The sequence below is a fragment of the Sprattus sprattus genome, assembly GCF_963457725.1.
Source record: "Sprattus sprattus genome assembly, chromosome: 18".
In the NCBI taxonomy this organism is placed as follows: Eukaryota; Metazoa; Chordata; class Actinopteri; order Clupeiformes; family Clupeidae; genus Sprattus; species Sprattus sprattus.
Window position 1 is genome coordinate 27,428,606 of NC_137916.1, and position 13,403 is coordinate 27,442,008.

General features: G+C 49.2%; 1 protein-coding gene across 5 annotated transcripts in view; it reads right to left on the minus strand.

Annotated features, from left to right (window-relative positions):
• LOC308379505 (trinucleotide repeat-containing gene 6A protein-like) overlaps positions 1–13,403 on the minus strand; it is a 68,217-nt gene that overhangs the window by 7,164 nt on the left and 47,650 nt on the right. For 4 of the 5 annotated variants that reach the window (XM_080856673.1, XM_080856672.1, XM_080856674.1 and 1 more), the window contains 14 exons: positions 12,479–12,526; positions 7,597–10,593; positions 6,510–6,728; positions 5,871–6,052; positions 5,573–5,650; positions 4,970–5,018; positions 4,726–4,853; positions 3,578–3,715; positions 3,021–3,146; positions 2,643–2,771; positions 2,045–2,495; positions 1,382–1,510; positions 959–1,120; positions 177–317 (listed from right to left, as the gene is read on the minus strand). In XM_080856673.1, the coding sequence (XP_080712799.1) occupies positions 177–317; positions 959–1,120; positions 1,382–1,510; positions 2,045–2,495; positions 2,643–2,771; positions 3,021–3,146; positions 3,578–3,715; positions 4,726–4,853; positions 4,970–5,018; positions 5,573–5,650; positions 5,871–6,052; positions 6,510–6,728; positions 7,597–10,593; positions 12,479–12,524 (4,975 nt within the window). In that variant the 5' untranslated portion in view covers positions 12,525–12,526. The remainder of the gene's footprint in view (positions 1–176; positions 318–958; positions 1,121–1,381; positions 1,511–2,044; positions 2,496–2,642; positions 2,772–3,020; positions 3,147–3,577; positions 3,716–4,725; positions 4,854–4,969; positions 5,019–5,572; positions 5,651–5,870; positions 6,053–6,509; positions 6,729–7,596; positions 10,594–12,478; positions 12,527–13,403) is intronic. The other variant, XM_080856676.1, reaches the window with a different exon arrangement.

The window sequence follows — 13,403 nt, forward strand, 5'->3', positions numbered from 1 at the left end:
TGCAATAACTATGCGCAACCATATGCAACTTAATGTCGTAGAATTTCTTCGTTCATTGAGGGAGAGAGAGCACACAAGCAGAGCCTTGATCCAGAGCTCAATGAGGATTTACAAAAGCTCTTGTCCGACTTGTACAAAGACAGAGAAACACAGAAAAGAAAAGAAACACAGCCTACCATTGTTCCTGTCCCTGAGGTGATCAACATCCCGCACTGTATTAATGGAGAGATTATTGATCACACTTCCAGGGGTGACGAAGGGGTCAGTTTCAGGGTCAATGTTGGGATATCCTTTCCAGGGCTCACCAGGGCGGAACTCTGACCAAGGAGAATGGAACACTTGTTAGAACTTTCTGAGGCAAGATATGGCCAGTGTTACACCGTAAACAAGATATGGCCAGTGTTACACCGTAAACAAGATATGGCCAGTGTTACACCGTAAACAAGATATGGCCAGTGTTACACCGTGAACAAGATATGGCCAGTGTTACACCGTAAACAAGATATGGCCAGTGTTACACCGTAAACAAGATATGGCCAGTGTTACACCGTAAACAAGATATGGCCAGTGTTACACCGTAAACACCAACATCTCAGGGTCCATAAACAGCAATGGAGTTCTGACATACAAAAGGAGGTTGATATCTAGGTATTCTGAACACACAGTTTACCACGCCATCTTTCAGTGGTTCAATGAGGTAACAGCATCGCACTGCTAACTTTATCCTCACAAAAGCTGGCCAAATGCATACCTACTCACTGTGAGGATGAAATCATTCAACTATGACGCATAAAAGAACCCATTTTTTTTAAATGCTTGACTACCTATACTCTAAGAACACTGTTGAATGTGCCCATAACATCAATCAATACATAAATAATATGTATGACCTCTGTGTGTGTGTGTGTGTGTGTGTGTGTGTGTGTGTGTGTGTGTGTGTGTGTGACTGGGTAATCACCTGGTGGCCAGTTGACGTTGCTGGGACCATGAGGTGATTTGGCACGGTTGGGCCAGCCGTCCCCCACTGACCCTGGGGGACTCAGGGGGGAGCTGCCGGCGTTCATGAAGTCATACGGACCAAAGGGGGAGTCCTCAAGCCTCAGCCCAGAGGACATAGCACCTGCACACAGGACATGCCACACTTGAGATTGCTTTCCACACACACACACACACGCACACCCACACACAATCGTTCACTCACATGAAGCGTCTTAAGCTAGGGTGAGTTCTTAGACTTCCAAAAGCCAGTATCTACAGGCTACTTAATAGTGGAAACTACTCATACAAGCTTTAGACTGTCTGTCAGGGCAACATGCTTTCCAATTCCTACAATGCAAGAGCTTTTGTTTGTTTGTTTGTTTCCTCTAGATCTTCAACTCACCAGGTTTGCTGGGGTTTTGATCAAGTGGCGAGTTAGAAATGTCCATGGCAGTCCACTTCTTCAGACGGGACTGGGGCTCCTTGTAACCAACACTACCGATGTCTAGATTGCTTACATTCGAAGACAAACCTATCCAGAAAAGAAAGTAGGAGAAACAGCAAGTCTGTAAGTAATAATTTACGAAATTTAAATAAACTAAATCAGTAAGAAATTAAAGATTATTTTCAGCCAAAATGTTGGAATGTTCCTCAAATATCTTTTTCATACAAATTTAACGAAAACATAATTCTGTGAAGTTATAAACGCATGAAAACAAGCACCATTAACATCACTAAAAATAGAAATTAACTGAAAAGAATTGAAGCCATCAATACAAAGTCTTCATACACACAAATTTCAAGGTAAGAGATTTAAAATGGGTTGAAAGATGAGGCCTTAATCAGAACGAGGCTTAAACTCAGCCGTTTCAATACAACGCCCATCCATTCAGTTGTTTTTAAGCAGAAAAAAAAAATCAGATCGAGATCACCACAGACAGATAAGATAGTGTAAAACAAAAAAACAGGGATCTAAAAAATCTAAACGAGATCCTTGTGATCACAACGGACCGATAAGATAGTGTGTGTAAAAAAACACAAATAAAAAAACAGGGATCTTATTCACCTCTTTGTGACATTGGGTTGGTTTCGGGACAGGCGAAGGACCTCCCAGAGCGGGATGGGAGGGGCGACCCCGGCCCCACGTGACCGTTGCTCATGCCGGGGCTGAGGAGGTTATGGGCGTGGCTGCCGCCAGTGGGGGCACAGCCTGCCATCTCAGAGGCGTACATCATGTTGGGCTTGGCAGCTTGTTGGTGCATCATCTCAGCCTGGCTCAGGGTGGGGCGGGAGTGGGGATGGGGAGGACACCCGCTTAAAGGGAAGTTGGTGAACTGGCTCATGGCCTGCTCCTTCTGCATGTCGACCGCGTTCTGGGAGATGAGGCTGTCCAGGTAGGACTTGAGGCCCGGCTGGTGCAGGGAGGGAGGCTGGGGAGAGGTCTGCTGCTTCAGCATGGAGGGGTCCAGGTGGCGTGGAGGCTGGATCATCTGCTGTGAGGGACCCAGGGGCCGACCCTGAGGAAGGAGAAGAAGAAGAAGAAGGAGAGGTGGGTCAGAGAGAAGTCGGTGCGGGGAATTTGGGTACAATCTTGCAGCTGTAAAAAACAGACAGAAGCACAAGGCTGGGGGGGGGGGGGGGGGGGGGGGTTCAGTGACCCTTACCTGCTGCTCCTGTTGACGGCCACCAATGGGCATTTGCCTGGGATTCATCTTCTGCTGCTGCTGTTGCTGCTGCTGCTGTTGTTGTTGTTGCTGCTGCTGCTGCTGCTGCTGCTGCTGGAGAAGGAGGCGCTAACGGGGGAAAAAAGAAAAGAAAAAAAAGATTGAACTCTTTTACTTCTGGACCAAAACAAACACAAAAACCCCGGACCTGTCCGTTTCATTCTGGACCTTCATTTCCAAAAGGCATTTCATCCTACATTTCCCTCAGGATTAATAAAGTATCTATCTATCTATCTATCTATCTATCTATCTATCCATCCATCCATTCTTCCAACCACTTGTTTTCCTCTTTGAGGAGAGGTCTGATGCTCCACATACCTGCAGCTGGTTGATCTGGGAGAGTTGAGACAGCTGGGACAGCTGGTTGAGCATGGCCACCTGCTGGGGGTTGAACAAGGGATTCAGACTTCCATTATTGGGAGGGTACTTCAATGATGGAGGGACCTGCAGAGAGGGAACAAGAGTGAACACATTAATTTAGGAATAGACCAAAAAAAAAAATATATAAAACAGGAACTGGAGATTAATGTCAGTGGAACCAAAACGGTCTTTTGAGAAGAGCCAGTGGTCAGCTGATGTACATCAACAGTATGTACATGTAATATACTTTTTTTTTTAAATATATATATATATTTATTGAATGAAGGGCACATTAGGGTTATACAGAAAATGTAATTACAAAAGGTAATAGAGTTATCCTTCAAGTTTTCTGAGATTTTACAACAACATAAACAACAAAAGCCAAAAATCCCCAACCTCCCATCAGCCCCCCATGTAAATTACTTTTATTTATTTGTAAATTCAGGGGTTTAACCCTCGATAAAAAAACACATTTCGAGCCCTGAGTGACAGCTTGGCTGGGTATAGAGGCTGACCTGAGAGGGCAGTAGAGGTGGAGGCACTTGAGAACGGTGATTGGGCTGCGCAGAGTTCAGAGGTTGTGCTGAAGGCTGCTGTGGGTTCCGGCCTTGTGCTGCTGCATTGCTACCACCATACATGGAGTTTACATTCTGCTGGAGGGGACAGAGGAGGAGCGCGGGGGTCAGACACTGAACAGGTGGACTCAGAGCGGGCACATTTACAGAAAAGGGAGGAACGTTAGAGGCAATGTTCAAAGGGGCCCAGACCAGAGCATTCTCACACACACACACACACACACACACACACACACACACACAGCTTTCTGTCTTGATGGTGGCCTTAAATGTCCCCCATCTGCAAAATGCAAGCTGGGTAACATGGCTGCCACCAAACTGCTACAAAGGTTTGGTTTGGTATGATATGGGTTCATGGGTGGAGCCAACGCACTCATTTCTAGTGAAGGACTGAAATGGAACCAAACAGTCCCAAGGACAGACAGATGGATGGACGGATGGAAGAACGGAGAGACCCAGAGCGCAGCCAGCACCGACTCACCTGCCTACCAGAACCAGGGATAATCTGGCCGCTTGGCGAGGAATAATTGGGGTTCTGATTGGGGTCGTTTGGGGGCTCTTCTGACCCAGAGGCATCATAAGAGGACATGGAAAGCGAGTTCTGCTGTTCAGTCAGTCAGCCACAGAGCAAGCAGAGAGGAGGAGAGGAGCAGGAGCAGGAGGAGCAGCAACAGTCGCCCAACAGAAGAAAAGACCCGAAGGAGCCAGAGGATAAAAATAAATCAGAGAGAAGAGACAGAGAGAGAGAGGAAGGGAGCGTGAAAGAAGGGGGGTGGAAGGGGGAGAAAGGCTAAGTTAGCGTATGCCACAGCTAGGACTGCTACAGCTTAGCTAAAAGCAGAGGACAAAACAAAGAGGCTCGTGGTAGCACCCAGAACAGCACTGAGGCACTCACGCCACCGCGGCATGCAGTTGTCTTTCATCCCTGACCGAGCGCTCCACCATTTCACACAATGGTAATGCACCAGTCAGGGAGAAAGTGCTAGAACACAACACTGACACATTCAGCCCACTAGAGGGAGCCCTGAGCATCTAAACAGAGCCGGGTGGAAAAGGCTGGTGATTCACCATGCAGCAGCACCACTGACCTTATCGAAGTAGTTACTGCGGTCCATGGAGTCTTTGTGGATCTGGTGGCGAGAGGCAGCATTCTTGCCATAGTCGCCCATGCCGAGGCCGTGCTTGTCCACGTCCATTCTCTTGTCGGACATCATTCCTGCACAGCAGAAAATCACAAAAGGGTTAATGACACGGTCACTCCACTGAACCAATGGCATCAGGAAAGCATCTGTTTCTGGCTATTAAAATACTGAATAAAGACTCATGACTCACCACTAGACATGTCCATCTTATTGCTCTTCATAGATTCCTCGGGTTCTCTCTACAGGGGAAAGAGACAAAGCAAAGTCGGTTAATTGAGCCGTCTCCCTTGTCGTCGTTCCCTCCCCCCTCACTCACTCACGCTACATGCAACCTGCAGACTGCAGTACAATAGTCTTTTTGGCTTGGGAAGGGCTGACTCCTGAGTGTGTGAGTGTGTGTGTGTGTGTGTGTGTGTGTGTGTGTGAGTGAAAGGTGCTTCAATGCTTCCTATCTCATTTCCTTTAGTACAGGGTACACCGAACCAACCTTCACAAAAGGAAAAGCGATAATGCCATCCCACAATTCCTTGCAGCAGCAATAACAAACTATCAACATTACCCACGTCAAAAACACCCGACGTTGCATAATTAAGTAGCCTAGTGTAAGTGCAATCGGATTTTCGAAGCGCTGGGGTTGTCCTTATGAATTCATCTTAACCTCATGACATTTTCCCATCGAGGTCACGGAAAAGGACACGGAATGCAATTGGATTATTCCGACTGTAGCCTCAAGCTCAGTTTCACAGAACATGTAGGGCCTTGAAAATAACTGGAAGGGGGCAACAATACTTACGGAGTAATTCATATTGTTGAATTGCTTCACAAACTGATTCATCCATGGGTCTTCTTGCTTACTGACTGGTTTATTCATCTAGACAAAATTGTGAAGAAAAAGGAAATTAAAAACATTGTTCAAAACGAACCCTCTTCAAGACTTAAAAATTATATATAAATCTTGAACAAAATGTGTATTTTGCAGGGGGGATGTTCAACAGCCGATGTTCAAAACGAACCCTCTTTAAGACTTAAGAATAAAATGTGTTAACAGGGGGGGAAATAAAAAGAAGAATCCCAGCAATGGTGTTTCGTACCTTTGGAGGCATCTTCTTCATGTAGGACCAGTTCCCAGACTGATTGTCCTCCCGTGAGGAGGTGTTGTTGTTCCACATACCGATCTCCACCTCCTCCTCTTCCTCCGCCCCCCAGTTGGAGTGGCAGTTGCCAGGCATGGGCATCTCTTCGCCACCCCAGTTGTCTTGCATAGGTTTGGGTCCTGTAACCACAACAACAACAATATATATTCAGATGAGACAAAGAATAGACCAGAAACATGGCTGACACAGTCCTATATACCTCAAATCACCTATAAAGGATAACTTTGAATGGGTTTTAATTTCCTGCAGAGTTGACAAGAGTCTAAAGTGGTACAGCTCTGAGGCCACCAGGAGATTTGAAGTCCAGTGCAAAAAAAAAGGCTGTACTTCACTTATGCTGTCCATGAGGAAGGAACAATGAACACAGACTTACTAGTGTGTGTGTGTGTGTGTGTTTGCCCATATGTGTGTGCGTATGTGCGCTCGTGTGTGTGTGCATGTGTGTGCATGTGTGTGTGTGTGTGTGTGTGCGTGTGTGTGCGTATGTGTGCTCGTGTGTGTTCGTGTGTGTTCCTGTGTGTGTGTGTGCGTGCGTGGGTGCGTGCGTGCGTGTGTGTGTGTGTGTGTGACACTCACCAGTCTTGTGTGGTGGCTGCTGGCCCATGGAGGAGTTCCCCCAGCCACCGGTTCCGGAGCTCTCCTGGTGACCGCCAGGGTTCTCCCAGGTGGCCGCGCTGGTGTCCATGGGTTTGCCCCAGGCAGAGGTGCCGTTGTCCACAGACACCGGGGGTCCCGCCGGCTCACCCCAAGTGGACGACTCCATCTTCTGCGGGGGGGTGTACGTCTCTCCCCATCCTAGGGAGGCAGAGTTAGCTACGTCATTTCACTGCATTTCTGTACACGCATCTTAGGAAATGATGAATGCAGCAAAACGCGATCATTGTTTGTAATTTGTACCCAGGAACATGGGACAAAAAAAGGGACGTATTCACATAATTCATTTAAATCATCATGTTGATTGTATTACATGAAGTATTTGTACTTGTTTAGGAGAAAATACTTGAAGTTATTTAATGCAAACACTGGACAAAAATAGGAAAATATATTTCAGACATCACATTCCTCAAGTGCTGTGTGATGATTAACAGGAAGTGCGTTATACACTGCTCTCTAGCCCAGCTTTAAAAGGTCTTATGTAAGTTTTGTTTACTTTGACGTTGTACCCATACGCCTTCTTAAATCTGACCACAGGGCATTTTGGACTTTCACCAATCGACACATGCTCCGGATTCTTCCTTTAAAAATAGCCTTGTTCATGTGTGTCCCGCTGATCAAGTTGCTACCATATGACTGCAACATCAGCGTCATGTAACCCTAGCCTAGCGTTTTTTTCCCAGTGCTGACGCCAAAGTCACACTGACCCAGGGGCATCTCTTGACCAAGAACAAGTAGCGAAAAAATACCCATGTTAACACATCCTCATGTAACGGGGTTACGATATGTCAGAGGTTAGTCTTAACTGTGCCAGAGTTCAAAGTTCGGGGAAAGAGGGGGAAAAAAAGAAAAGAGCAAAACTTCATAACCTTTTTAGACCAATTTTAAAATGTTTTTACATTTTCAGGTTGTTATACTAGCAAAGTTTGTATAGCGAAGTGAGGGAGAAAAATACCTGTTGGAAAAAGAGAATGACCAAAATACACTGCTTCCCCACACCCAAACTCACCTGAGCTGCAGGTCTTTTCCTTAGGAGCCATGTTGGGAGCCATGTTGGGGGCCATGTTGGGGGCCATGTTGGGGGCCATGTTCGGACCCATGTTCGGACCCATGTTCGGACCCATGTTGGGACCCATGTTGGGACCCATGTTGGGACCCATGTTGGGACCCATGTTGGGACCCATGTTCGGAGCCATGTTCGGACCCATGTTCGGAGCCATGTTGGGAGCCATGTTGCTTGGGCCCTGAGGTGGCTGGGGCTGCGGTGGTGGGGGTCCCTCCATGGCCTGATCCGACCCGCTGTTCTTATTCCACATGTTCACGTTGCCACACTTATATTTCTTTGGGTCTCCCCACGCCGAGGTGCCGTCGTCAATCTCCATCCTGCGCCTGATGGACTCGGGGGACGGCTCCTCCCAGCCAGTGGAATCCTCCTCCTTCTGAGGAATGGGGCCCCCCTGCCAACCAGGGGCCTTGTTCGAACCCGGGCCAGCAGGCTGGGGATTAGGGGCGCCCCTGAAAGAGCCGCCGCTGTTGGCCTCCTGTGGCTTGCCCCATTCCGAGTTAGGGTTGTTGGGTTTGACGGGCTCGCCCCAGCCCTGGTTCTGATGGCTGGGCTGTTGTTTCTGGGGTTCACCCCAGCCGCTGGCCGGGCCATTCTGTTGGTGTTGGGTGTTGGCTTGTTCTCCGCCTCCACCCCAGGTGTTGCTGGAGTTGCCGCGGCCCGCTGGCTCATTCCAGGTCGAGCCGGAGCGGTCACCGTCGTTGTCCCGGTCCCTCTCCCGGTCCCTGTCCCAGCCTCCAGAGGTGGATTTCTGGGGTTCACTCCAGTGGTTTCCACGTGATGATGATGATTCCCCACGTGAGGATTCGCCGCCGCCACCCCAGCCCCCTTCTCCGCCAGAGGGGGCGCCCCAGCCCTGTTTGGTCTTCGGGGCGTTGCTCCAGGTTGACGAGGAGGAAGAGGGCTTGTCCTTGCTGCCGTTCCACGGGCTATTGCGCTTGTTCATGCCATCCTCCCAGCCTCCCGAGCCCCCGGGGCCTCCGGCATGTGCTGTCGGGCCCTTGGCATCGCCCCACCCAGAAGAGGGCTTTGGATCGCCCCACCCTGACATCGTGGATCCATCGCTGGTGTTGGTGTTGTTGTTGGGTCCGTCTCCCCATCCTCCACCGGTGCTGGCTGGCTGTGCGGGAGCGGTGCCCCAGCCGGGTGTGGCGTCAGCGACCGGCTTCTTCTTCTCGATGCTGGAGACGTCCCAAGTTGTGTTCTGGCGGACTGGCGTCTGCCCCCAGCCGGTGTTGGACATGACGCGGGGGTCCACGTCCGCCCGGGACACAATCCCCGGCGCAGGTGTGGGCCCTGGCGGGGTACCCCTCCTGCTGCCGCTGCGGCCCACGCCACTTCGCGACTGCCCCCCGTCTCTCTCGCCACGGCCACTGGAGCTATCGCCACTGCCCTCGCTACCCGTGGACTTGTTCCACGTGCTGCCCTGAGAGGCTTGGCCACTGCTGCCGCCGCTGCCCACGCCCAGCCCCAGGGCGTCGACCTCCAGGGACTTCCAGCCGTTTGTTCCCTTCCTGCTCCCGTTTGTGCCGTCATTGGAATGCTGATTGTTGCCGGGTAGTGGGTTCCACTCCCCGTTGGAGACCTTAGTGCCAGTGTTTGAAGAAGTGGAGGAGGAGGAAGAGGAGGAGGATGAGGAAACGCTGCCCCAGGGCCTGGGGATGCTGGCGGAGCCGTTGCCGTTGCCGTTGCCATTGCCTGTAGGCCAGGGGGAGTGATCTTGCGTGGGAGCCGTGGGGGCCGAATCCCAGCCTCCTCCATGGCCGGCTAGCCCATTGCTGCCGCCGCCGCCGCCGATACTATTCTTGAAAGGAGCATTGGTGTTAGCGGAGGCCGAGCCGTTGGGCCCTGACTGCATTAGAGTTGCGTTCACAGTGTCGCCCGCGGCTGGGCCTTTGGGTGTGGGGCATTTGTCTCCAGAGTAAGTAGTGCCGCTCGGAGCTCCCCACGCTGTACCATACGACCCGCCATTCGTTCCCTCACTGCTGTTGCCATGCAACTGCTGCTGCTGCTGCTGCTGCTGAGAAATGGAAGTGCCGTTGGAGACCGGAGAGGGGACGGGGAGCTGAGGGGAGCCCCCTGAGCTCGCAGGCCAGGCTCTGTGCCCCCCCGCGGACTGCTCGCTCATCTGCACTGAACCTGTAGAGTTTGGTAAACTAGAGGTCGACGTGTTAGTAGTGTTATTTGGTCCATTCATTTCAGTGTTAAGGTTTTGAGGCTGCACACTTGTTGGAAGCTTGTTTGTACCGCTGACATCGGACTCGGCCATGCTGCTGTCCTGCTGCAGGGTGGTACCCCAGGCCGTCTTAGAGTTGATACTACTCTGAAGGCTGGGCATTTGACCTACGGTGCTTCGTTGAGTGTTGGTGCCGCCATTATTCCCGAGGGAGTTAGTAGGCCCAGTGTTCTGCAGAACGGGCCAGGCACCGTGGTTGGCATTTGGGTTCAAAGTGCTTGGATTTATACCTCCATTGGTAGAGGGACCTTGGGTACCCCACGCATTTAATTTGCCATGGCTGCTCTCGGCCATCTTGCCACCAGGGATCTCTCCTGAGCCTTGGCATGTGCTTAGCATCGGACCGTTGGAAACGCCCCAAGGCCCCTTGACGCTCCCGTTTCCGACATTATTGCTGCCGTTCGCAACCATGAACGGGGAGCTCTGACCGTTGCTGCTGCCGCCTTGTCTATTGCCGTTGCTGTCGCCAGTGCTAGTGTTCCCAGAAGCCATTATACTAAGGTTTTTTTCTGACCCCGAGCTTGAGGCGGAGTCAGCATCCATACATTCTGAGGCTAACTCTGGGCTAACACTGCCAGCGATGGAGGGCCACGGTCCCTTGTCACAGCTGTCTACGATGACTTTGCCCCAGTTGCTGTTTGAGTCGCTGCCAGATGAACTCCAGGGAGAATTTTCATACTGAGAATCCAGACCAGTGTGATCCAAACCTGCAGATGAGAGAGGAGGGGGGAAAGGAGGAAACAAGAAAAAATAAATAAAATGTCAACATCTCTTCCGACACATATACCAATGAAACCTGAAGACGTAAACAAACTGAAATGGAGAAATGGATTCTGTACTCAACATTAAAGAAAAATATATAACGTCGACAAAATAACTAAGTAGGCTGCTGATGTGCTCCCGGGCAAGGCACAACAAACACCACATACAATTAAATCAATCCCTGTGCGACTGACTACATGGAAATGCTCAAAACAAACAATTTCTGATGAGACACACACACACACACACAAACACCGACACACACACACACACACAAAGTCCGACCAATGAAATGACATGGGTATGGAAACACCAAAATACAGCCCTGGTTGAGCGTTACGCACATTCCTTTTGTTTTGTTTAGGGGGCTCCTATTTGTTTGCGGATTAGTGCACATTAACAGCTCGGCTGACCACGGAACTCTGCCTGCGTCCCTGCCGAGCACCGTCTCACCCTAGCCTGGCTCACACACACAGGCGCAGCTGCCACCATTTTGTAGCAGCAGCATGACCCTGCTGCATGCCAAAAGCTTGGAACAGGGAAGCGACTGGAGCAAGGCTAGAAAGCTATGCCGAGAGAGAGAAGCAGGGGGGAAAGAGGGCGGGAGCAGGTTGTTTGCTCTTTTGTTTTGACCATCGAGTTTCCCACCAAATTTCAATGCCAAGGCTACACACACACCCCGGCGCTCACCTCCCCACACCCGTCCTAGCGCAAGAGTCCTTCACAGGAAAGGCAACTTCTCTATTTTTCTTGCAAACCCATCTCATGCTCTTGTTCGAGGGGGGACATTCTCCCTCCCCCCCTCTTATTTCTGCTAGTCTGCTCTTGCTCTTACGAATCGCACTCCAAGATGGCTGCCAAGCTCCCCAGAGAGCAGTCCTCTTGCCAAGTCTGAGCACTGTCTGAATCAGACGTGCCATGACACAAAGGAGCGCAGACCTTCCTGAAAGAGTTCTTTCTTTTTTTGCCAGAAATCTGGAGAATTTAATTAGATGAAAAACCAAATCTCAATTTCAGCTCACAGTTGCTGACAGCTAACGCAACGCAACAAAACTACAACGTCGATCAGGCTGCCGAATTCAAAAGTGTGAAGGACGACGCAACACATTTAACATTTTAAAAGGCCAATAGGTTGATGGTTTATAAAAAAAATGACCCTGCACATTTTAACAGAGGGTGTAATGAGATACGTGCTTTGCACTACTGCACCGATACGGAGCAAATGGCCGTGGTTTTTATCCAGCATTCGTGATCTTTGCAACTACTGTGCACTCAGCCGAATCTGCTTCCCCCTCTGCCCTCACTTTGCAGGGCGCAAAACATAGCAGGGAGGGACAGTGGAGTTATGAATATTCACTTAAACAGACTACAAGGGAAAACAATGATACTTAGACTGAGGGTTGCTTTCTGCGCTACCAAAATAAATACTTTATAAAAGATACAAGAACGTGGAAAACCCCGGATTTCATAAAAAGTTAACACCCACATTTTTCGAATTAACTGAAAAAAAAATCAAACGGCTCAAATGACTTAGATGACAAAAAGAATGGTTGCACAAAGTGCTAACAATCGAGCACAGAAGATTGCGACAGGGAAACATCCAGAAGTATTTCAAGCGTGTCAGCACGTGTTAGTGAATGGACAGTGGACACACCAGAGCTGTTTGATGGACACAACAACATTCTACATGAGGCACGGGCCAGGTGAGCACCACACCCATCACCTGGCATACATTGTACACGCAACAAAGCCCAGGAAACTACAAATCCCACAATGCAACAGGGGCACCCCAAAGGAGCCAGTGAGCAGGTGAGGAGAAGATTGAGTCACCTGTTTGGTTAGGGGAGTGGCTGACCGAGTCCCGAATGGGAGCCATGCCTACGAAAACAGAAGAGTAACACCATGAGAGACCTAACGAAGGACCTGGACTCTGTGTGTGTGTGTGTGTGTGTGTGTGTGTCCTGACTGCAAGACAGACAGTTGGTCTCTCCTCTCTATAGAGGGTAAGGAGCTCAGACCTACAAAAATATAAACGACATATGAACTGAAATAACAAAAGAAAAACTAATTTGTCATCACAACCAGTCTGCAGGGCAATATGATTGGTATTTTATAAGCACTATTTTAAAATCTTCACATTTACTGAAACATCAGGTCACCCAGTCAACTTCATCTTGTTGTATTTCTTATCAAAAACTGCTCATTTTGCACAACTAAGCACACACACACAAACACAATTCTTGAGGCCAATGAGAAGTTCGACCAAGTTTTTCTTAGACTTTTCAGACATTTTTCTGTCTGTGTATAAAAGTGTCTACGTATCTTTAACCCATCATTTGGTAGTGTCACCACTAGCCAAAAAACAAAAAATCCTGTTCATATAGGCTCAAGGCAAACCACATAATGAGTTGTTACGCTATTACTAAAAGACTCCCACAGTCTAGGAGTGTGAAAACATAAATCATAGAAATCTTTTCCTGCATTCTGTTTCGGCCATGCCAAGAAGAGAGACCTTTTGTCGTGACATTGAACTACAATATATGAAGAGACATAACAGGAAAAGGCATTATAGGAAGACATTGGTTTACTGCTGACAGGGCACTTGAACTGAAGCCTGAAATTGGACAGCTTCTTCCCAGATGCTTCGGTCTTTAAAGGGGTTTAAAAACTAACATTTTGTTCTTTTTTTAAAGCCTGCGAGGACGTGTTAACTTCAAGGATATCCGTTAAAGATTAAATGCATTAATCCACACAA